The 23903-nt window shown below is 36.0% G+C and overlaps 1 protein-coding gene across 1 annotated transcript in view; it reads left to right on the top strand.

Annotated features, from left to right (window-relative positions):
• myof (myoferlin) overlaps window positions 1–20440 on the top strand; it is a 40878-nt gene extending 20438 nt beyond the window's left edge. The window contains exons 29-53 of the mRNA XM_079801128.1: window positions 1537–1676; window positions 1761–1931; window positions 2024–2126; window positions 2242–2319; window positions 2425–2606; window positions 2898–3056; window positions 3479–3580; window positions 3965–4126; window positions 4309–4474; window positions 6607–6683; window positions 9140–9238; window positions 10838–10966; window positions 11459–11614; window positions 11715–11806; window positions 11905–12075; window positions 12172–12320; window positions 12502–12641; window positions 12729–12817; window positions 12893–12988; window positions 15978–16119; window positions 16200–16299; window positions 16403–16590; window positions 18843–18952; window positions 19042–19189; window positions 19287–20440. Of these exons, the coding sequence (XP_079657254.1) occupies window positions 1537–1676; window positions 1761–1931; window positions 2024–2126; window positions 2242–2319; window positions 2425–2606; window positions 2898–3056; window positions 3479–3580; window positions 3965–4126; window positions 4309–4474; window positions 6607–6683; window positions 9140–9238; window positions 10838–10966; window positions 11459–11614; window positions 11715–11806; window positions 11905–12075; window positions 12172–12320; window positions 12502–12641; window positions 12729–12817; window positions 12893–12988; window positions 15978–16119; window positions 16200–16299; window positions 16403–16590; window positions 18843–18952; window positions 19042–19189; window positions 19287–19325 (3188 nt within the window). The 3' untranslated portion in view covers window positions 19326–20440. The remainder of the gene's footprint in view (window positions 1–1536; window positions 1677–1760; window positions 1932–2023; window positions 2127–2241; window positions 2320–2424; window positions 2607–2897; window positions 3057–3478; window positions 3581–3964; window positions 4127–4308; window positions 4475–6606; window positions 6684–9139; window positions 9239–10837; window positions 10967–11458; window positions 11615–11714; window positions 11807–11904; window positions 12076–12171; window positions 12321–12501; window positions 12642–12728; window positions 12818–12892; window positions 12989–15977; window positions 16120–16199; window positions 16300–16402; window positions 16591–18842; window positions 18953–19041; window positions 19190–19286) is intronic.
• The last annotated feature ends 3463 nt before the right edge of the window (window positions 20441–23903 follow it).

The raw sequence follows: 23903 nt of genomic DNA, 5'->3' as shown, positions 1-23903 counted from the left end.
AAAGTAGACATATGGCTTGTGTGCTATATTTAAAATCTTCTGAAGTCATGGCTTTATTTAAGAAACAGACGGGCACTTAATTTTCTAGTCCCTTAAAATCCTGCCTTTTTCTATAGCTAACTTCTGCCTCTGCTGATTCTGCAGACAATGAGATTGTTTGCTCAACATTTAAATAGTCTGGGACAGAGTAGGGCTGTGCAATATTGAAGAAAAATGCGATACCCTGTTAAATAATGCGATATTCGATATGCGATACGATATTGCTTTAAGTGTGTAAAATCTATTTAAATTATATTTTAAAAAATATTTCAAAACTGAGAATGATACATTTATGTGTTTCACATTCTTTCTGGGAAAAGAAAGCATTGCTACAACTTCTGAAAGTGACCAGCAGTGTTTTATAAAAAATGGATGTCACAAATCTGTCAATATAATTTTAACATAAATGTAAACAAACAAAAAATAAAAGGCCAATACTTAAATACCAAAAACTCTTTGACTTGGTAAAATATAGTTATATCAACCTAAAACTTAACATCAAGAACATCCAGGTAAACAAGGACACCTGAACTAGGGGTGGACGATTATTTTTGTTATTTTAATTTATCTTTGTTATTAAAAATAAGAACTAAAAACGGTAGTCTTCACATGAATTAAATATACACTGATACATAATAAAGCTACAGGTTTATTCAGGTTATTCAGCCAAGAGCACTGAGTGATTTTTCTCTTTTTCTTTTGTTGTTTGACAGACAGCGGCAGGTTTACTGTATTAGCAGGCTGTCACTTTAAGACCTAATGCACGGATCCTATTGACACGCATTCGTAACAGTCGTGTGCCCAGTCTATTCTCTGCTATATGCGTCAACCTAAAACTGGGCGTCGACCGGGCCGTTGCGATATAAATACCGCAATATGTACATTTGCGATATTTCGATATATTGTGCAGCCCTACTACAGAGTTTCTCTGAAACCCTCCACCTGCCTAGATTTGCTACAGGATTTATATATCCCTATTCATGCCACGGCAGCATATCTTACATTCTCACAGCAGTTAAGTTAATTATGATAAAAAAATATGATATATATGCATGTACATAAATATATGTATGTATAAATGCACACTGTGCGAAACCAATGCTGTTAATGTCAAATATGTCACAAAGCATCTTTGTGTACTATATTAGGCAAACATAAATTATATATGAAAGCTTCATCTGAGGGGAAGATTATCCATACATAAAGAGAAATTTGTGTATGTTCATCACACAAAGCTCTTGTATGGCTTCGAAAGACTTTTAGAGCCCAAATCAAATGGACTACTTTTAAGATGCCTTATATGATGTGTTTTGCCTTTTCTGGAGCCTGGCTGCCCCTGGTTTCCTTTCATTGTAAAAAATGTGCTGCGTCAAACATGGCATACACAATAGAAATTCATATGGGTTTGAAATGACTGACCAAAATTTTATTCTCAGGTCATCCAAATTAAATATTTGTGTTAGGAAGTTATATGATGTGTTTTTTTTGTGAGTTTAGGTTGGGAATATGGCGTCACCATTCCACCTGATGATAAGCCCAAATCTTGGGTGGCAGCTGAGAAGATGTACCATGTTCATCGTCGCAGAAGAATGATCCGACCTCGCAAAAGGATCCCTGGTGTCAAAACAGCCACTGATGCAAGTGTATATTGTCCATTTTAAAAGATTGTCTTACATTTGTGCCTTTTTATAAAATGTATTTCCTATTTGTCTGACATGCAGAAGAAGGATATTGGAGATGGAGAAGGATGGGAATACTCCTCACTCATTGGCTGGAAGTTCCACAGGCAGCAGCGATCCTCTGACACGTTCCGCCGGCGGCGCTGGAGAAGGAAGATGGCACCTGCTGATCGGGTTGGAGCCTCAGCCATTTTCAAACTGGAGGGTGCTCTGGTTAGCATCAAAACTTCCCATTTCTTATCCTAATACTATCCTACATTTTATTGCCCACGTAATGAGCTTTTCACTGTTGATTTGCTTGACAGGGAATTGACGTGGAATCTAAAGGTGATGAAAAAGGCACCAAAGCAGAAACTTCAGTTCAGCAGTTTGGTGCAAACAGGCCAACTGTGTCATGCACATTTGACCGTGAGTTCATTTAAGGACAGAGATTCCAGAAATACATTTTTTCCCCCCTGAATATCCATTTTATTAACCTTAAGCCTGATTTTTTTTTTATTCATATTGTTTTTTTTTTTTGCAGAACCCAACGCATACCACTTGAGAGTCTATGTTTACCAGGCCAGAAACCTTTCTGCTCTGGACAACGACAGCTTCTCAGGTCTCATAGCAGTTTTGATATTGCTGATTTGTCTTTAAATTAGAATAACCTGGAAAAATGGCCTGGCTTTTATTATAACTAAAATCATATTGGTTTAAATTGCAGATCCATACGTCCATGTGTCGTTCTTGCATCACAGCCAAACAACAGAGACAATCCAAGGCACCTTGAACCCGACATGGGATCAAACTCTTATATTTAAAAATGTGGAAATCTATGGTGATCCCCAGTCTCTCGCCCAGAATCCACCCAGAGTGGCTATGGAAATCTTTGACCGTGATCAAGTGGTTAGTCTGATATATTTATGGTCTCACTTTACTCCTCTGATTTGACAATATCAGCTTCTCAATGTGTCTCAGGATGCCTATTACATTTTTTTTTAAATAGTTCTCCATTTACAACATAAGAGATTAAATTTTTTTTTTTTTTTTTTTTTTTTAAATGTATAACACATAAAAAGAATTTGTAGTTTACTGGTAAACCAGACAAATATTAGCTATTCTATATATTTGCCTTTTTGTGTGTAAGTGCCCCCACAGACACGGTGTGAACGATTTGCAATTTGTCCATCCTGTTAGGGTAAAGATGAAATGCTTGGCAGAAGTACATGCGTACCTTTGGTGAAATTGACTCCAGGCATGGATGGATCACCTAAACTCCTCTGGGAGCCTGTAATGCACAAAAATGCTCCTGCTGGGGAGGTTCTAGTGGCTGCAGAGCTCATTTTGAAGACCAAGGTATGGCTCTTCATGGAATTTGAGTCATTTTAACCACATTAAAGGGATAGTTCACCTAATAATTTAAAATCTGTCATCACTCACCTTCAAGTTGTTCCAAACCTATATGGGTTTCTTCTGCTGAACACAAAAGACGATATTTTGAAGAATGTTGGTAACCAGACAGTTGACGTTAGCCATTGACTTCCATAGTATTTTTTCTACTATGAAAGTCACAGGTTAACGTCAAATGTCTGGTTACCAACATTCTTCAAAATGTCTTATTTTGTGTTCAACAGAAGAAAGAAACTCAGACAGGTTTGGAACAACTTGAGGGTGAGTAAATGGTGACCATTTTCTTTTTTGGGTGAACTAACCCTTTAATGGCTGCTCTGTGGTTCAAATAAAATTCTGCTTGATAATTCTTATGTCGTCTACTCTAGGGAAATGACACTGAACTTCCCCTTGCTCCTTCTAAACGAGGAGAGAAGCTCTATATGGTTCCTCAAGGAGTGCGACCGGTGGTGCAGCTCACTGCCATAGAGGTCAGTTTCATCTCCATGTGTTATGTCCCTTTTGGGAGTTGTTTTAAAGGGGTCATATCATGTCGAATCAATTTCCTTAATATGTCTAGAGATAATGTACTATTAAAACTTAATCTCCAGTCTAAAAAAAAGACAGTTTATTGAATTAAAACATGCACACAAACACTAATATTTACACAGTGATGTTTGATGGTGTAAGTGGCCCCAAAGTAAATAACTAATGATTATTTACAACAGAAATGAATCAATCAAAAACTGGACAATAACTTTTTTACAGCCAAAACAATATATCTTCCATTAATTTCCTGTTGTCACTATAAAGCTGCTTTGAAACAATCTGAAAAGCGCTATATAAATGAAGGTGACTTGACTTGGTATTTGCAGGTTCTAGCATGGGGATTGCGTAACATGAAGACGTATCAACTGGCTCCAGTTACATCACCCAGTCTGGTGGTGGAGTGCGGAGGAGAAAGAGTTCTGACAGCTGTCATCAAAAACATGAAGAAGTGCCCTAATTTCCAAGGAAATGTCCTCTTATTAAAAGTGGTGAGCATCCGTCCCTACCTGTTGGAAAAAGGCATAGTAATTCTTTAAAAAATAAATGCTCCCTGCTTTGCATTAGACAGCAAAATATCAATAACATTCAATAATGTTTTAATGTGCTTTTTCCAAATGCATTTCTGTGGCCATAGAACATATGCCATCAGCGTCTTGTTTTGTATCTTTAGCTTCTACCCAAAGAAGAGATGTATGCTCCCCCTATAGTGCTGAAAGTCATTGACCACAGACCCTTTGGACGGAAACCTGTGGTGGGTCAGTGCACTATAAGTTCCCTTGAAGAGTTTCGATGTGACCCTTATGCCACAGTAGCTGAAGTTGCCATGTCTTCAAAAGGTACATCCCCTTTTACACTTTTACGTTTACTGATTTATCGTAAGGGTGGGGTAATTACATAGCCTGGATGCCAGCCGAATTTAGCCCCGCCCACAACATTTTTTGCTCGGGCAATTCGGTCTGGACTCGCTCCATAGAGGAGTAATTATGCCCGAACAGAAACTGTTCGGACCAATGAAATTGTCAGGGCGGGCTTTAGACGATGATTGACAGATGATCAACAGTAACGTAATCATCCACGTCATCGAAGGCTCTTGGGTTGAGTTTGTTCTAATCCTAAACGGAGAACTTGTTCGTATATGCATTCACCTTCACTATTTCTCTCAGAAACGATGATCGTGTTGGTAAGTACTCTGTGTATCCTTAAATTATTTTATTACTGGCAAAGATCGTTTACACTCATCTTTTTCTTGTAACGTTACTTAATCCAGCGTGCGTGCAGACAGGTTTTCCAAGTGTTTTTGCAGTCGCGCACAATTGCTACTCAAAACTATAGCCCAAAACAATAACTTTCCGGGGGGTTCTCCGGAAAAAAATGGCATTTGGTTGGCAAAATATGTTATTTTGGCAAGGTTGCCTGCTAAAATTCGCATTCCTGGGTTTATATAATCACATAATTGGGGTCGCTTCAACCCGCGGACATGGAGAAAAACACGGACTTGGTAACACAGTGCAGTTGAGTTCTGTTGACATTTGACAACTAACGTTACGCGTTGCTCTGATTGGTTGTGGGTCTATCCAATTGAGGTATTTCCTGGCTTGGTTGAAACACGCTCCATAATCAAAGCTCAATGGAGCGGTACCAGACTCATATTCTGACTAGAATTGAGTATGGCCACGCCAGGCTAGTAATTACAGTGTATAAGGTGAGATTTATTAATATTCTTTAAAGGGTACATAACACACACAGTTTCTGCCAGTCTCATGTTAATCTTGAGTACCTATGGAGTAGTATTGCATCCTTCATATCTCCGAAGAGTCTTTAGTTTTATCATATTTATAAAAGACAGATACGCTGTACCGATTCTTTCCGAAAACAGCCGAGCTTGTGCAGGAGTGAAGTGGGCGGAGCTAATGAGTCACAAGCGTACACAAACACACACACACACACACACAAAATAAATCATGGCCTTATCCCTGAATAACTTTCGATTCACTGTACTTTCACATTAAACCCGAACGAAGCTTGTTGATGGGCGCTCTTAGCCTGGAGGCCACCCGAACTTAGCCCCACCCACAATATTTGAGGTCTGGAAGTTCGGTCTGGACTTGATCCGTTGTGGAGCAACTATGCTCAAACCAGAGCTGTTCAGACCAATCAAATTTTCAGGGCGGGCTTTATACGATGATGGACAAATGATCAACAGTGACGTTACCATCCACGTCACCAAAGAGCGCTTGGGTTGAATTCGTTCTAATCCTAAACGGAGAACTTGCTCGTATATGCATTCACCTTTACTATTTCTCTCAGAAATGATGATTGTGTTGGTAAGTACTCCGTGTCTCCTTAAATATTTTTTTTTACAACACCGGCAAAGATAGTCTACACTCATCTTCTACTTCTTCCAGCATGCATGCAGTTGAGTTCTGTAACTGTTGACAACTATGCGTTGCTCAACACATCACTTACTCCGTTGCTCTGATTGGTTGTAGGTCTATCCAATTGAGTGCAGAGGCATTTTCTTTCTTGGTTCGGTTGAAACACGCCCCCATAATCACAACCCAATGGAGCAGTATAAGACTCATATTCTCACTAGAATCTGAGTATAATGACATCAGGCTAGGGTACTCTTGCTCTCGCTCTGGTTGATGTGCGCTCATCCGGGAGAAGTGCCCTGGAATTTTGCCCTTTATGCCATTATACAGCATCATACTCGGAAAAAACTTTCCAAAACTTATTCGAATCATGAAGGAGTGTATTTGGCACAGAAATACTTCGTCATAAGCCCAACTCTTTTTTTGACATTTTGGCCATGTTCAGCATGAGAATCCAACTCTAACGGTGTAAATAAGTCAGAATGCATGAAATGGCATTATTCATTATATGATTTTTTTTGTGTCCAGCCATCTGAAAATTTTAGAGAATATTTATCAGCATTCTTTTTTTTTTCTTCTTTTTTTTTCTCTTGCAGTGTCTTTGATGTCAGCTGGTCCAAGAGACCTCCATGTAAACATTGATGATGGCAGACAGCAGCTTCTAGAAGCTCAGGTACTGTTACCAAGTCACTTGGCTTTGTAGGTTTAGGACCTTTAGACTCACCACCTTTGAGAGAAAAACTATGTAATAGTGGTACACACATCTGTATGAATCTATTTTTAACTTTGTGAATTTCAGTATATGTATGGCATCTCAGCTGCTGTTGACAAAATGGGCACTCCTAGTCAACTTCAAGTATGTATAGTAAAAAAGGCACTTAAATCAAAATGCCATAATTTTTTAATTAATGTAATTCAGAGTTAAAGTGTTTGTGAAGTGTGTAATTTCTGTATTAGCACTAACGGTACCAAATCGATGCCATTCTGGTTGAGCCAGTGTGGTTATGCCCGGCCCAGTCAGGCTGATCAAGTATGGGTAACTGCAGCTTGGAGTAAAGAGCATGCCGAACAGTAGGGGCGTGCCGAACGGTTTCTCATTGGTGGCGAAAGCTGCCTGTTCCTGCTGTTATACACTTAATCGCTATTGGCCTATAGATTAAAAGGAAGCAATACGTCAGACATAATCCTATAAGACCAAATTCCATTCTTTTAATGTAAAAACAACATTAATGATATTAAGGACATTCGATTTAAAAAATAAAAAATAAACTTTTAAAAGTACCTTTGGAACCTCTGCATGGCGCGGATTACTGGCGTCCTCACATGGTGTGATTACCGACGTCATCACCACGATCTTAGGTCTAAGTTTATCAACCATCAAAATTAATGATCAAAAATTATTATTCTTTGTTAACGTTAATTTCAACATTTACCAATACACATTCAAATAATTTACTCTCAACATGCTGTACAGCTGTATTTTTATGTTATTTTTTATTTTTTTGTATTTATTTTGTATTTATAACAACAACGATTAATAAAAAATACTGTATCCAATGTATTGCTCATAGTTAATTAATACATTAATGTTAAATGAAACCTTGTAAAGTGTTACCCTAAAAACAATGTTTTGCCTGATAGAGACAAATGTATATGGTTGATAAAATAAAAACATTAAAAAATAGATAATTGTTTAGTAACCTTATTCAGTTTTCAATTTAATTTGTCAAAGTCAAAAAAAAGAAGAGAAAATCCCACACACTTCTTTTCTTTTCATTCATTCAGTCAGTCATCGTTACGTCTCACAGTAACATGTGTCTGTTAAACAACAATTAAGTAATTACTAAAGCTGCAAGATATAACCGCAAAGGAAATAAATGTATTTTAACAAGCTATTGTAATATAGTTCGCAATAATATCGGCACGCCCATTACTCCAAGCTGCAGTTACCCCTGTCTCAGGCTGATCAGAAAACGGATCGCAATTCTGTTTAGTACCACTAGAAGACCTGAAATTACACACTTCAACACCAACACTAAAGTTTACCTCATACCTCCGCTCAGGCTGATTGTGTGAATCTTCTACTTCTGTAGTTAGAAATGGGTTATATTGAGGGAATATCTAATCAATATGTTGTGCTCAGAATGATCAATCTCATTTCCAGTTCAGGCAATTTTTTACAGCTGTCCTTATGGTTTCACCAAGTTCAACATGTTCCTGGATCAACATCTTTGTTAATCCTGGAACAACATTCCAATCAACCAATCAGATTCAGTTTACAGTTTATGTCAAGTTTAGGCTCACAACCAGGGTTAGGTGCTTCTACATCAGCGTTATTCACCTATCATTTCCCTCCGATTTTAGGGATACGTTATGGGTAGGGTTAGGTTTAGGTTAGGGATATGGTTAGGACAATTTCTGGACAGGAATGTTATTCCAGTCAACAAAAAATGTTGATCCAGGAACATGTCTTACTTGGCAAATTCACGATGACCTGACCTTCAATATATATGAAATCATTCTAAATTACATTGAAGTGTGCTGTTTACACATTCAGTTTCTCTGCTGCTTTTCTGAATTCAGCATTCGAGTGTCTGCATTCATAAGCAAATCAACTTTACCTTTAACTAACTAACTTTATCCTAATTATTAATTTTAAAATTAACTCCCTTGTGTGTACAATAGGCATTTAATAATGGAGGAAAGTATTAAATAAACTTGAACAATGTATATATTTGTCAATTTGCTTTTTAAAATATTATGAAATGTATAGTAGCATTTCAAGTGCTGAATGTAAATTGAATGTTCATATATTTTAGAGAAAACATAATTTCTATTAAATCTGGTTACACTAATAAAGTTGATATTAGACTGAAACATTACATACATGTAAAAGGTTTTGCAAGTCTAATAATATTCCATCTTAACAAATCTTAACTTTTTTTTTTTCTGTCTGTGTGCACAATTCCTTGTTTCAACAGCGCGAGAAGGTGAGTCCTGTGATTTTTAAGTTTACACACTTTCCACTTAAGCTAAATTTGGTCTTAGATAATGCTCTTAAATAATTTTATCGTATCTCTATATTAGCTCTATCATGTCATCAAACTGTCCATTTTGTTAACCTTACAGGAGAAAGAGACTGTTGATTGGTGGAGTAAGTTTTATGCTTCGGTTGGACAGAGTGAGAAATGCCGCCCATACCTTGACAAAGGTTATGACACATTGGAAGTAAGTTCTGTCTAACACAACAATGTAGATAATAATAATAATAATAAACTTTATTTATATAGCACTTTTCAGGCATATAATGCAGTTCAAAGTGCTTTACATAAAAAATCATGTTCAATAAAAACATATCCATCAGACATAAGAAATAAAAAAGGTCAAATACAACATACAGAATAAAATACAAAACATGATTAAAAAATAAAAATAATATATATATTTTTAAATCTGAATCAGGTATTTATTAAATGTAATTAAATAAATAGTTGTTATTAATGTTACTGCACAGACTAATGCCGAGTTCAGACTGCACAATTTTCAAACTCGTCGGATCACTGCTCTTTTCACACTGCATGACTATCTGGGGTAGTATTCAGTTGCTGCTGTGTTCACACTGCACGATGGATCGGCAATGGGGTTTCACACTGCATGACTTTTTAAGAGGAAGAATTGCCGATAACTCAGTCCGCCGCAAACTACGTTTCACAAGCAAACACGCAAGAAGTGACAAGGAAACAACGCGAGATCACGTGTGCGTCAGAGCGGAGTTCTAGTGCGAGACTGGAATTTTTATAAAAAAGGATAGACTGCAGAAAGTTTGCGATCCAAATTGTCTGTGCGCTGATTTGCAGCGAATGGGAGAAAAAGAAAAAATATTATGGAGGTGGAAATGGTTGGGGAGATGTGGGGATCAAGGATTGTGTGTTCTGCAAAAAGTTGGAGGAAATAAATCATTTTGCAATGTACTGCTGTTGCGGCTGGTCAAGCAAATGTTTGTGCTTTGTTTCTGTTTTATATAATTTTAAATATATCTATTAAAATACTGATATTCTGGTCTATAACTCCTCCTTGAACTTCCCGCTGCCCTGTATCTTGCTCTCTCATTGGCTGTAGGTCATCGCCGATGTAATTTTCAGTCAGAACACATTTCACACAGCAGGATATTGAATCACAGACAGGTCCAGATATTTAGCATGCAAAATATCTCACGGGTGTCTGCGACTCGTCAGCGATTCTCTCTGATCGCGTCTTTGATCATTCACACTGCGTGATTGTCACTCACGTGCACGAGCACCAATTTGTCTCTGATTTCGGGCATTTGTCGGCGATTTCATCATGAAGTCCTGCCCTTGCTTTCCTCAGTGTGTTTATGAATGCTCATGAGAAGTACAGATGTCTGATTTGTGAACCAAATTGTTCTTTTGAAGCTGGTCTATTCAATTAATGAGTTGGTCCAGCTCTCTAAACCTGGACTGATTAAACTCTAGAATACACTGCACGACTTTTTAAAATCTGAACATGTTTTAAAGCACTAGGCATCATACATTTGCTGACTTTGTAAATAGTTACAGAGGAAAAATTGGGCATCATACACTAAACGACTGAGGATCACACACTACCAGACACAAACACAACAAACTTGCGCAGAAACACGTGCCAAATGAAAACAAAGTGTTCTAATATCAGCTCAACAAATCAAACATGTTTCTCACACAGCAATTGTATGACTTCACAAATGAACAAATCTTCATTTTTACTGGAGTTCTTGTATTTTTAGTCATTGTAACCATGTTACAATGTCCTTTCTTTTGGTTTTCATAGGTGTATGACCATGAGCTTGAAAGTGTAAAGGAATTCATGGGTCTTACCGATTTCTGCAAAACCTTCAAATTGCAACGTGGGAAAAAGGAAAGTGACGATGATGATCCCGCTGTAGTTGGAGAATTCAAGGCAAGATGTTTTATTAATTTGGTCTACAAATGAATGTTTTTGGTGCTATTACACCCCTTTATTGCTTTTATAAATATTCTGTATTAATTGGAAATGTCACATTATTGAAGTAAAATGGGTTTATAAAAAATACATGGCAACGTGAAATGCTGTTTATGTTCTTGGTTGTGTAAAATGTTATTTAATTACTTTTCATAGTTAAATAATTCATGTATTAATTAAAATATTTAGGGATAATTAAGATATTTAATTAAGATAATTAAGAAGAGTCTCTTATTAACAGTAAAACAAATAATATTGGGAAATATTATTACAATTTAAAATAAAGGTTTTCTATTTTAATTTTTTTTTTTTTTTAAGTTTATTTATTCCTGTGATGGCAAAGCTGCATTTTCAGTAGCCTTTACTTCAATCTCCAGTGTCACATGATCCTTCATAAATCATTCTAATATGCTGATTCTAATTCTAATAATTTCAATTGATTGTTTTCAGGGATCCTTTAAGGTCTACCCATTACCAGATGATCCAGGGGTGGCTCCTCCGCCACGTCAGTTCAGAGAGCTGCCCGAAAGCGTCTCTCAGGAGTGTTTGGTCAGAATCTACGTGGTTCAAGCCATCGACCTGCAACCCAAAGACAACAATGGCAAAGTACTTTTTATTGTTTATCATTTTAGAGTTTCAGTTGCTCAATTTGTTGAATTCCTTTTAAGAAGTGAAAAGAAAAAGCAAAGCTCCTTTTATTTTTCAGTGTGACCCATACATCAAAATGTCTTTGGGGAGAAACACTGTTGATGACAGAGACAACTATGTACCGTATACACTCAACCCAGTGTTGGGCAGGTAATGCCATAGATTTATTGAGAGTTTATGCATTCATGCATTCAGACTGTCAAACCTGAAGAGGGCTGACCAATAACTGTTTTCTGTTCTCTCATCAGAATGTTTGAAATGACATGCTTCCTCCCACAAGACAAAGACCTGAAAATTGCCGTCTATGACTTCGATTTGCTCAGCCGTGATGAGAAAGTTGGGGAGACGGTGATTGACTTGGAAAACCGCTTCCTTTCTCACTTCGGTTCCTACTGTGGTTTACCCCAGACATACTGCATGTGAGACCCATACAATGTATTTTAATGCATACTTAGTATTTTCATTGAGAACAACAGTAAAGATTTTAGTTAACTAATGTATTATTCATTAAATAGTTCTGGAACAAACCAGTGGCGCGATCAGCTCAAACCATCTCAGATTCTTGAACATCATGCCCGTTGGAAAGGATTGAGTCCACCCAGGAGTGAAGACAATGGAAACACGTTATCCTTTGGTGGCCGATTGTATTGCCTCTCTGACTTTGGTGATTTTAAGAGCTATTTGTTCTTTTGAACACCATTATAGTGGCTTGACAAATTGTTAATGTATTATACTATAAAAGCTTTAAAAACTTCCACTAGTCAGTGCTTTGTCAAGCCAACATTCAAAGTTGTCTAGTTATACCTTATACATCTAGTAATACCTTTTATATGTATGCATTTTAGAAGCGAACAAGGAGATTCACGAACACCTGGGTCCGCCAAGTGAACGGATCGCTCTGCACGTCCTCAGAACTCAAGGCCTGGTTCCAGAGCATGTTGAAACCAGAACTCTTTACAGTAGCTTTCAACCGACTCTCCCACAGGTGTGAGGCTTCTTCCTGTGATATGCATTATAGACCCCTTTTTTATTTGAAAGCCATCTCAAAACACTGCTTTTATCTGTTTTAAAGGGGAAACTCCAGATGTGGGTTGACATTTTCCCCAAAAGCCTTGGGCCTCCTGGACCTCCTTTTGACATATCTCCACGCAAAGCAAAAAAGTGAGAAGATATTGGTACTTACAGTTATGTTTCTATGTTGATCAACGATAGACTCATGTTGATTCTTTTTATCAGATACTTTCTGCGTGCCATCGTTTGGAACACGTCTGACGTAGTTTTGGATGAAACCAGCATTACTGGCGAAAATATGAGTGACGTCTATGTAAAGGGGTATGTGAAAGATCTCTTAATTCAAGACACTACAGGGAAAACCTTGTTTTGTTGTTGTTGAGATTAGGCTATTTTGCTTTCATAAAAACGTCTTATTGGTGGAAAGAACATTTTAAGTGGTTTTCTTTTTCTGTTTGCTCAATGTGTTTTCTCATGCAATGGGACAGAAATCTCCACTTCAGTGGCACTTACATACACCAAACATACAAAAAATGTATCAAGGTTTTGGTCTCTCTAAATCCCGCCTTTCTGAGAGCCTAGTCTGCTCTGATTGGTCAGATGGCACAGCCTGTTGTGATGGCACAGTCTATCGCTTACAGCGTGTCGGAAACGCCCATTACCAAATCTGAATTTCAGCTCTGGAGGCTTTCAAAGTGGGCTTGCTTCTATAGCACAGAACAGCGTCTTGTCAACATGTCTGCAACAAGAAACTCCTCCAGTCCTCAGTTACTACTACAGTGTTTGAGGGCGAATCAAAGTAGACATTGTTTGTGGGCAGCCAATGAGGACCTTAGGCTGGCATTATGCAAATTTACACCCGAGACCCGCAGTGACGGATTGATTGACAGCTGTCTTAACTCCCGACGATGCTAGCGAAGCAGCAGCGCAAGAGAGAATGGAACTACTGACGTAATCTATGAACAGTCAAATCCTATACTGAATGCCACTAAAAATAGATCCGAAACATGTGATGTATTTTATTCAAATTAACTGAATCAATAGGCAGTGCCCGACCAATAAGTTCAAACCTAATAGCTTTGAAATGGGTATGAAAAGTATCTACACATGACGGGCGTCAAAAATATTGCAAGACTGCATTATTTAACCGTATTTTAAAGCAAGTGTCAAGTAAGTTTCATTCATAATGTTTCTACTTCATGTAACATGAGAGTTCATGAGAGGAGTGAAGCCGTTCTCATCATGTGATTGGGGAAAACATTTCTTAGGGCGTGGTGAGCTCGTGCCAGGGGCGTGGGTAGTGAGCCGTTGGAAGAACCATCATATGTCACGATGACCTACAACGTCCAATAGGAAAATTCAACTGCAGTATTCACCGTTCAACCTTAAGAGGGCAGCACTTAGACGGTTTTACACCATATATTGTAGAATTAAAACACTTTATACCAGGGCCGTGCAGAGAGTTCGTCAGGGGCAGGGGCTCAAATGTAAAAAAGGGGCAATATGTAAATATATATTTTGTGTATGTATGTATATATATATATATATATATATGCACGCACGCACGCACGCACGCACACACACGTTTGTTTTTGTGAAATGTGAGGACATTCCATAGGCGTAATGGTTTTTATACTGTACAAACCGTATTTTCTATCCCCTTACACTGCCCCTGCCCCTAAACCTAACCCTCACAGGAGACAGTGCAGTTCACTTTCTGTGAAAAAAACCTTGTTCTGTATGATTTATAAGCATTTTGAAAAGTGAGGACATGGGGAACGTCCTCATATTTCACCCTCTTTTTGTAATACCTATGTCATACCCATGTCATTATACACATTTGTGTCCTGATATTTCACAAAAACATGCCCACACACACACACACACACACACACACACACACACAAATATTATTACATTGTGTTCTTTTTAACTTTTTATTAATCAAAGAATCTTGAAAAGAGTATCACAGTTTCCATCATTGACATTAAATCCTCATATTAGAATGATTTCTGAATGATCATGTGTAATGATGCTGAAAATACAGCTGTGATCACAGGAATAAATTATATTTTAAATTATTTTAAAATAGAAAACCATTATTTTAATTATTTCGCAATATTGCTGTTTTTATCAAATAAATGTAGGCTTGATGAACATAAGAGACTTATTTCATAATGCTGCATAATATTCAAAAATAGTATATTAAAGTCCTTTCACGTAACCATTTCGCCAGTCACTTTGGTTTTGTTAACTTTGATAGTTTCATGAAATAGTAAACGGTGTATCAATATACATAAAAGTGAATTTAACACTACTTACCATTAATGCGACTTTTGCTGCTGTGGTTTTGTGCAGGGATTTGTTTGTTGTCTGTTAAAATCCATTTTGTCAGTGATGCAATTTATAAAATGAGCCAAACCGCAGGAAATTGTTCCACAAACGTTAGTTCGTCTGTCCATGTCATTTTCTACCGATTTATGAATAAGAACAGAAAATTACCGTTTCACATCGCTCAATGGAATTTGAACTTGCTTTGCCAGATCACGATTGGTTGGTGTAGCCTATACATGAGTGACAAACGGGCATTGGTGAATTGTGTAATACTTTAAAATATATAGCTAATATATAGCTTTGTAATTAAATCTACACATTAGCTCTGATTATGGATGAAAAAAAAAAATATTGGTTTACTTTTTTCCCGTGAGGCCACACACTCTCTGAAAGGACCATATTTGGCTCGAGAGCCGTTTCCGAACAGTGGAAAATCAGCAGTCAATCAAAACGCACGCGACCCATAGCAACGCGTTATGACAACGCCTCAACAGAAGTTCGTTACTATTGTATACATTGTCATGTTATAATAATCACATTTATTTAGTTTTATTGACCACAAAATTATCATTGATATTTGTCTGAGAGGGGCACTTTTGATTCATTTTGAAAAAGGGCAGGGGCTCGAGCACCCAAAGCCCCCCCCTCTGCACGTGCCTGCTTTATACCCAAATGTCAAAACATTTACTCGAATCAATGAACAGCATTAACTAAAAAAAAGTTGTTTTAAGGTTTAGTTACCCTTTAAGCAGGAAGTAAGACTGAAATTGCTAATGACTCATTTCAGGCAGTTCTGAAACGGTTCCTTCTTTTTTGAGATCTTAACTATCTACTTTTATCGTGCACAATCTTTGAAATTAACAAAAAGCTACATGAAAGGTAATATCCAAAAAAGCATAATGGGGCAGATGAATGCGTTTTACTAATCATTTCTTTTAGCATTTGTCGTAATACCTGATTTGTCTCTTTTGATTAGTTGGATGCCAGGTATGGAAGAAGATAAGCAAAAAACAGACGTCCATTATCGCTCTTTGGATGGTGATGGAAATTTCAACTGGAGATTTGTCTTTGGATTTGAATACTTGCCTGCGGAGCAGCTATGTCTTGTATCTAAAAAGGTAATATAGATTGGCTGTTTAATGTGTCATGAAGAGCACTTGGAACTATTAAAATATTCTCTTTCTTTTACATTAAAAAGGAACATTTCTGGAACCTTGACAAATCAGAGTTTAGAATCCCACCCAAGCTGATTGTTCAAATATGGGATAATGACAAATTCTCACTGGATGATTACCTAGGTGAGATGTCTATATGCGGAGATATCTTTTCTGAGCTTTTTGGAATTTTATTTTCCTTTTACATTTTTGGGTCCTCTTGTGTATTATCTCACATGTGTTACAGGTGCTATTGAACTTGATCTGCACCACCTCATCAACCCTTCCAAAACATCGGAGAAATGTAACCTTAACATGGTTCCGGATGGAACTACACATCTAAAATCAGGCCAATTCAAGTCTCTGTTTGAACAGAAGTCAGTTAGAGGATGGTGGCCATGCTTCATGGAGAAAGATGGGAAGAGGGAGCTTGGTGTAAGTACAGCTAATGCAAAGAATCCTGTATGGTGCAGTATGACATTCTTTTTTCATAATCCAGTCAATTCCCAATGGATTTTTAAATCCTCTTCAACATTTTTTTCCCCCCTCATCAAAGTGTGTTCATCAACTTTCAACCCGCTTGAATTGTTGCAGTGTTGGAGAAAGAGTAAACGTTATTCATTTACATATAATACCGCGTTACCTGGACCAAGAAATTCATGTGTATTTGTGAGCACATTTTTGACTGTTGACAGTTCAGGGCTATCGTGAAAGCCTTCATTTGTATTTAACTTTTTTTTTTTTTAATCCCCGCCCATGGACCGACGAATTGACAGAGGGTTATAACAAAATGGTTATTGTAAGAATGGTGCAGGTATGATGTCCCTTTGCAAGCAGTTAACATCACACTGGTTCCCTCAATAAAAACCAAATAGGATTTTCCCATAGGCTTTTGGATTATTGCAAAAAACAAGCTCTGTGATCAACAAAAGTTCATGATTGACAATACTTGTTTTGTCCAAGATAATTATCACAGTTGAACAACTTCTTCAGTTTTTATCTAAACATTTTCCCAGAAAGTTTGCGTTCGAATATTTAATAAGAGCACAATTATAAGCATAGTGAGGCTGTAAAAGCAGACTGAGTTTTAACTTTTCAGCGTGATGACGTTTAATCTCCCCGATAGCCTCTGTAGTCCCATTTAGCCACTTGTTAGCAACCGCCTTTTTCAAGACACGTAACAGCTTAAAAAATAAACATGAATGGGGTAATACTGATGTATTTTATGCCATAGAGAAAAACGTGAAAGTGTCTTAAGCTTGTGTTCACCACAGACCTTATTTCAGCCATTTAAACACAATTGCTTCCACGTTTTGGCCTACGAGGTGTTGTCATACCTGCACCACTCTATAGGTTTATCACTGAAAAATGTTATCGTACTTTGTCTACTCTTTACACAGCATTATGATAAAATGGAATACTATGGCAACAGCTTTCTTACCTGTACGCATCAATGTTTTGCTTCGGGGAGTTGGACAGAAGATGCTCCCTGTTCCTTTTCTTCCAAATTAACTGATGGAAAGACTGTTTCTTTCAGTTTTTTCCCCTTCCATTTGACCTAAAACACTGTGTTCATAATCATCCTGTTTGATATTGAGACTACAAATGTTTTCCGTTGCGGCTTTCTCTCCAAAAAATAATTCTTTCAGCCTTTAATGCTCTGGATCCTTCTCTGAAAACAAAAAATAACTCACTCCTGCTAAACATTTACTCAAGTGATCACAATTGTGACTAAAAGTTTGCTAAAAAAGTATTTCCTACTCAAGCAAGGCGGTATTTGACTCCTATTCAATAGGAGCAGACTGGAGCTGAGTCCGAAACCATTCACTTATCTCTCACAGATGATACATGGTAGTAGAACGCCCTTCCTTACAGTTTTGTGAGTTAACAATGCCACAAATTATTAAACCACCTGGCTGTTAGTAAAACGCATTAAATTGAGTTAATGCCTAAATAATGTATTTTAATAATAAAATAATATAAAACAACATTTTACCTTTTATTTATATAACTTCCTTTTATTTAAAAATTAATAAATTTAATTTCTTTAATTTCTTTATTTTAAATACAATAAAAGTAATGTATTGTCTCTCTATCTTTTAATGTTTTATTCAAATAATGATTAAAAAAAAGGTAAACTCAAACTAGCGTATAATGTTAAAACGGAAATAAGAAAGCTGGAAAATAATTTCTCATTTGAACTCGCTTGTGTGTTTCCTGGTATTTATGTGCCTGATTTAGATGCCTGGGAAATGCATGCATAAAGCAAATTTGCCTGTGAACGCTTTATTTAATACAATATAGGAAGATCTAAATCTGGGTGATCACTTATATCAATGTTATATATATCGTCCAGCCCTAAAACTTTAAAAACATCCAATTATGCAGCATATAAGAATGTAAATATTTAATTGAGGAGTTGTCAATACAATATATAACAAAACAATATATAGGGTATGATTTTACCCCAAAATTCAATATATTGACTGGAGCGTTTTTGCCACTCTGTGGGCGTAACCGCAGCGATGCCCAGTGCATTATGGGTGTTGACGTTTTCTTACCTATGCAAAAATGCCTTTCTATGGCATAGGCAGCCGACTTTTATTAAAAACCTTTTGCAAGGTTGTGAATGTCATTTCATGTTGCGCTTGATTAATTGGGCCTTTTTTTTTAATTGTTTGTTTCAGGGAAAGGTGGAGATGACTTTGGAGATTGTGAATGAGAAGGAAGCGGATGAGAGACCTTCTGGAAAAGGCAGAGATGAGCCCAATATGAATCCGAAACTGGATCCTCCCAAGTAATCGAATTCTCGCTTTAAATACGTTTATTGTTCTGTGAGTTAACAGAAGATGCTTACAAGGTTTGTTTCTCTTTTAAACCTCTCAGGCGACCTGAAACTTCGTTCTTTTGGTTCTCAAGTCCATGCAAGACGTGCAAGTTCATAGTGTGGCGCAAATTTAAGTGGCTGTTCATCGGCCTGGTTGTGCTAGTCTTAGTGCTGTTATTCTTAGGGATCTTGTTGTATTCATTACCAGTAAGGACACACTTCATCAATCCTTTCACAAAGGTTATGTTCAGACTTTTCACTTAAGATATACAATGCTAATTATTTTGTGTTTGTTTATTTTCAGAACTACATCTCCATGAAAATCGTCAAACCCTTCAATTGAGTGCTGGAGGAGTGCAACTTTGTCATTTTTATCCATGTAATGTATGTGAAACACAGTGAAAGCAATTAACAGAAATGGTTCATTTTCTTAATGACAAACAGACCATTAATACAGTGTTCGTTTTGTGGTTGTATTTACCATTAATCACTCTTTGCACCATTAATCACTCTTTGCACCGTTATTCAATTTCATCATGAATTTTCACTTTTTTGTTCAGGTTTCACTGATGTTTGGAAACATTTGTACACAAACCATGAAGTGTTTTCTATTTTGAAAGTCTTTTATTGTATTATATTCTCAGATCATTTTAAAGTTTGTTGGTTAAAATTAAAATTGTCAAATAAAGATATGGTAATATGTTTGTTTAAATGGTGTCGATTTGTCTTCAATTAGACTTAATTATTTTGTAATTTTAACGATGATCATGTTCAATTTACCTAAAAATAGCACACAAACAATGCTTCCCAACTGTATTTCAGGTGTAATATTGGTACTGTGATGCATGTATTCTGGGATTGCGATATGATCAAAGCTTACTGAATAGAGATTCATAAAACTGTTCAGAACATTATTGGTAAATCTTTTGCCCTTTCTCTAAGTATCTGTCTTTTGAACTGTAAAGCTGATTTACACTTTGAATGTGTGTTGCATTTTTGTATTTATTTGGCGAGAAAAAATAACTTATGATTTGCACCTGAAGTCTTATGATTTCTAGCATATTTGGTCTCCTCTAGAATTTAGGAATATATGTTTATTGCCTTTATCTCTTGATTTCTGTTCATGCTGGTCCTATCGCTCTTCGTTATACCTTCAGATTGTTAGCCATTGTATATGTTACTGTGAGATAACTGTACCACTGTTGTGTTATTGTAAAACTATAAAAACAAAACGGAAACAAAAATTTGCACATAAACAGTATATTTTAGCAGTGAAAAAATCTCAATTGCATTATATTATGTTATTTCCTTGTTCAAGCTCTTGCTTTTTAATTATTAATATCATGATATAGTTAATCAATATTGCACAAGTCCTTATTTTCTGAAGCATCTGTATGATTAAAAATGTAATGTTGAGTTTATAAAGCAGTTCAATAAACAAGAAGTTAATATTAAGTGACTTTTTATATGCACATGATTTTTTCGTGTTTTCCAAAAGTGCTTTTCACTTCAAGTAAACAACCAAGAAATGCAGTTTTTTTATATTTTAGTTTTTTAGTAAAAGTTTTTAGAATAAATTGGTTGAAAAAAATGTTTAAAGGGGAATTCAGTTCTGGATACTTTGTTTGATTTTTAAGAGATGTGGAAAGCTTTAACTTTGAAAAGTCATGGAAGCTGATGTTAAATTGTTCTCCTCATATCATATGGAATAATCAATATATATATATATATATATTATCAGCTCTAAATCCTTTTTATTCCCATATTGGTTTAATAAGGGCATTGTTTTGTTTCAGACTTCGTAAACAATAGTAGAGACATATTCTTATAATGATTTTGTTGAAAAATATGTTATAAATGCATCAAAACATACATTAATCTTATAAATACTATCCCTTCTAATTTGTTGTTTTTGGTGAAATCTTATAAATTATACCGCAATTTAAGTTTGAATATCCCTCAAAAGGGGTTAATATCCTGGATGTTAAATTTTACAACTTTATTTGGAACTTTATCAATGCTAGTAATAATTCAATTATTAAAGCTTATGAGAAATCGTTTTTAATAAATCCAAATATTAAATGTCATAAGGTATGGACAGTGCCACATTTTTTTTAAAATAATAAAATAAAATAAGTCCATTAAGAATTATTCATCAGTATTACCCTTGTAATAAATATTTAAGTATTTAACTGAAAAGTTTCCCCACTCTACTCTTTTTGCCAAGAGGACGAAGAATCTCTTTTACACTTATTTTACTTCTGTTCTTATACTAAACATTTTAGGTTTCAAATGTCAGCTGGGTAATATTTCTGTCAGTAAGGTTATTTTTCACTCTGATGTCTCTGGGGGAAAAAAAGAGCTAGATGATGTCTTAAACTTCATTTGTATTATGGTAAATACCATATTCACAAAGCAAGATACATTAAATTCAAACCTAACTGCAACTTATTTGCTTATGATTTACAGTTACTATTGTCATCATCAACTCCAAATAATTCCCAATAAAAAAGCTTTGAAAACATCCCCTATTATAAAACAATTTTCATGTACTACTTTTGTGTACTGAATTTTAACTACACTCTAAAAAATACGGTGCCCGTTTTACTCAATAACATTGAGGCAACTATTTGCATCAGCTTTTTGAGTATTTTAATCTCATTTTATTTGTGTTTATCCTATTAGACTTTGCATGTTTTCAACTTGGACTCTTAAGTAATAGCAACTCAATTTTATCAATTTAGAAAATTATCGTTTTAAGTATATCCAATATAATCTTTTAAGTAATATTTACAAATGTCTCCACATTAAGTTACTTTTTTCCAAGCTACTTTTTTTTTATTTTAAGTTACCATGAAACAGTAAACCAGCATCTCAATACAAAACATTTATTCACTCTAAAATGACAATGCAACAGTGCAAAACATAGTAGCTTATTTTTTCACCTTTACATGAAGCTGACTTCAAGAAAAAAAACATTATGTACTACAAGAGGTAGCAACAGTATTTAATTTTCGTATAACAGTTTTTTCAATGACCATTGGTTTGTTTAACCCACTGAGAACAGTAATTCAGTCATCTAATTAAAACAATGTTTCGAACAATGTTACAAACATAAAATTCAAATACATCATAATTATTACATCAGCTGATAAAAAAATCATCACTGAGAAAAGTGAACACCAATTTAAAGGGTTAGTTCACCCCAAAATGTAAATTTTGTCATTAATTATTCACCCTCATGTAGTTCCAAACCTTCGTTCATCTTCAGACACAAATGAAGATATTTTTGATGAAATCCCAGAGCTCTCTGATCCCTCCATAGACAACAATGTGATGAACACTTTCAAGGCCCTAAAGTATAGGAAAGACATAATTAAAATAGTCCATGTGACTCCAGTGCTTCAAACTGAATGTTATGAAGCCACGAGAATACTTTTTGTGCGCAAAAACAAACAAAAATAACGACTTTATTCAGCAATTTAGCTTTAGCCTTTTAGCGTTAGCCAAGCCGTGTATTTCAAGGCAAATTTAAGTATTTATCAATACAAACATTTAGCTTTATCCTTGCTATAGTTAAAGCATCAAACCATTGAACAGTTCATATTTAATGTCATTCTTACCTTTTTTAGTGTCGTTGGGTTGCCAGCAGTGCAAATTCAGTCCTGTCACCCATCAAAATGGCGTCTGTCATGAACATTTGTGTTTTTGCAACAGCAAAATCCAATAAAAGAGAATATTTCGACATACGTCAGCATCAGTGTTGAAACGCATTACAAGTAACTTGAGTTACGTAATCAGATTACTTTTTCAAGTAACTAGTAAAGTAACGCATTACTTTTAAAATTTACAACAAATATCTGAGTTACTTTTTCACATTTGACAGCTCTCCTGTCCCCATGTTGAGAAAAATCGAGAGTAAGTGCAGAGGCGTTGTGTTTGAACATGATGGTTATTGTTTGTCTGGCTATCACCAGACAAAGTTCAATTTAAGATTGAACATTGGTCTAGGGAGTCTGCTCTGTATTTCCTACTGCACAAGAGGCGTGATAAACAAGCATAATTCAAATGACTCTGTATGCAATTTGGAGAGTCCTTCAACCAATCAGACCACAAGAGGCGTGATCAACGGGCAACGACTCATCGCTTCTCTATCCGTCATCATGTTAAACCCACCAATAGCGTGCCAGGTGGATAAGCCAGTCTGTGATTGGTTCTCGCAAAAGTGTAACAGAAGCAGTAGAAATGAATGTACAGGTTTCCAGACTGAGTTGCAGGGCGAAATCAAATCGCCGGCAGATCAGGCTGGGTTTACCCAGTCTAGGTTATTGTAGTCCTAGACTAAATGTGAGCATTTATTCATCTCACTTGCACAATAAAGATTCAGTACTCCTCAAAATTAAAAAAATCAGTCAAATGTAAAATCTGAATACTATGCAAATCTCCAATAATTAAATGTCAAATAAAACAAATATGTTTATGCATTTAATCTACCTTTATTGACCAATGTCTTGCTGCTAACCTTTCAGTTAAACCATGAGCAAAAATGACTAGATTTTTTGTTTTTATTGGTAAAACTTTTTTTCCTGCGTCCTATTCTTCCATTATCCAAAATGGCAGCCCAGCTGAAAGGTTTGTTTTAGCTGCGCCCTCTACTGTACATGCGTGAATTTGCATTTTTACCTCAGCTTGAGGCTTATTATTTTCAGTTTTGGAGGTCTTTACATTTGAACAAAAATATAACTTTTTTGTTAAAAAGGAAAAAAAACAAGCCTTCTGATAATAAAGGCCTTCTGAACGAATCGATGGGTTTGTATGAGAAAAATATCAGTATTTAACAAGTGTTATAAAGTAAAATATCTAGCTTCTAGCGGACCGCCTTCCGTATTCAACTTACGAAGAAAGCGTAACTGGCGCGACG

The sequence above is a fragment of the Gobio gobio genome (assembly GCF_949357685.1).
Source record: "Gobio gobio genome assembly, chromosome: 20".
Taxonomy (NCBI): Eukaryota; Metazoa; Chordata; class Actinopteri; order Cypriniformes; family Gobionidae; genus Gobio; species Gobio gobio.
The sequence above is the reverse complement of the archived record's forward strand: the minus strand, read 5'-3'. Positions and strand labels throughout refer to the sequence as shown.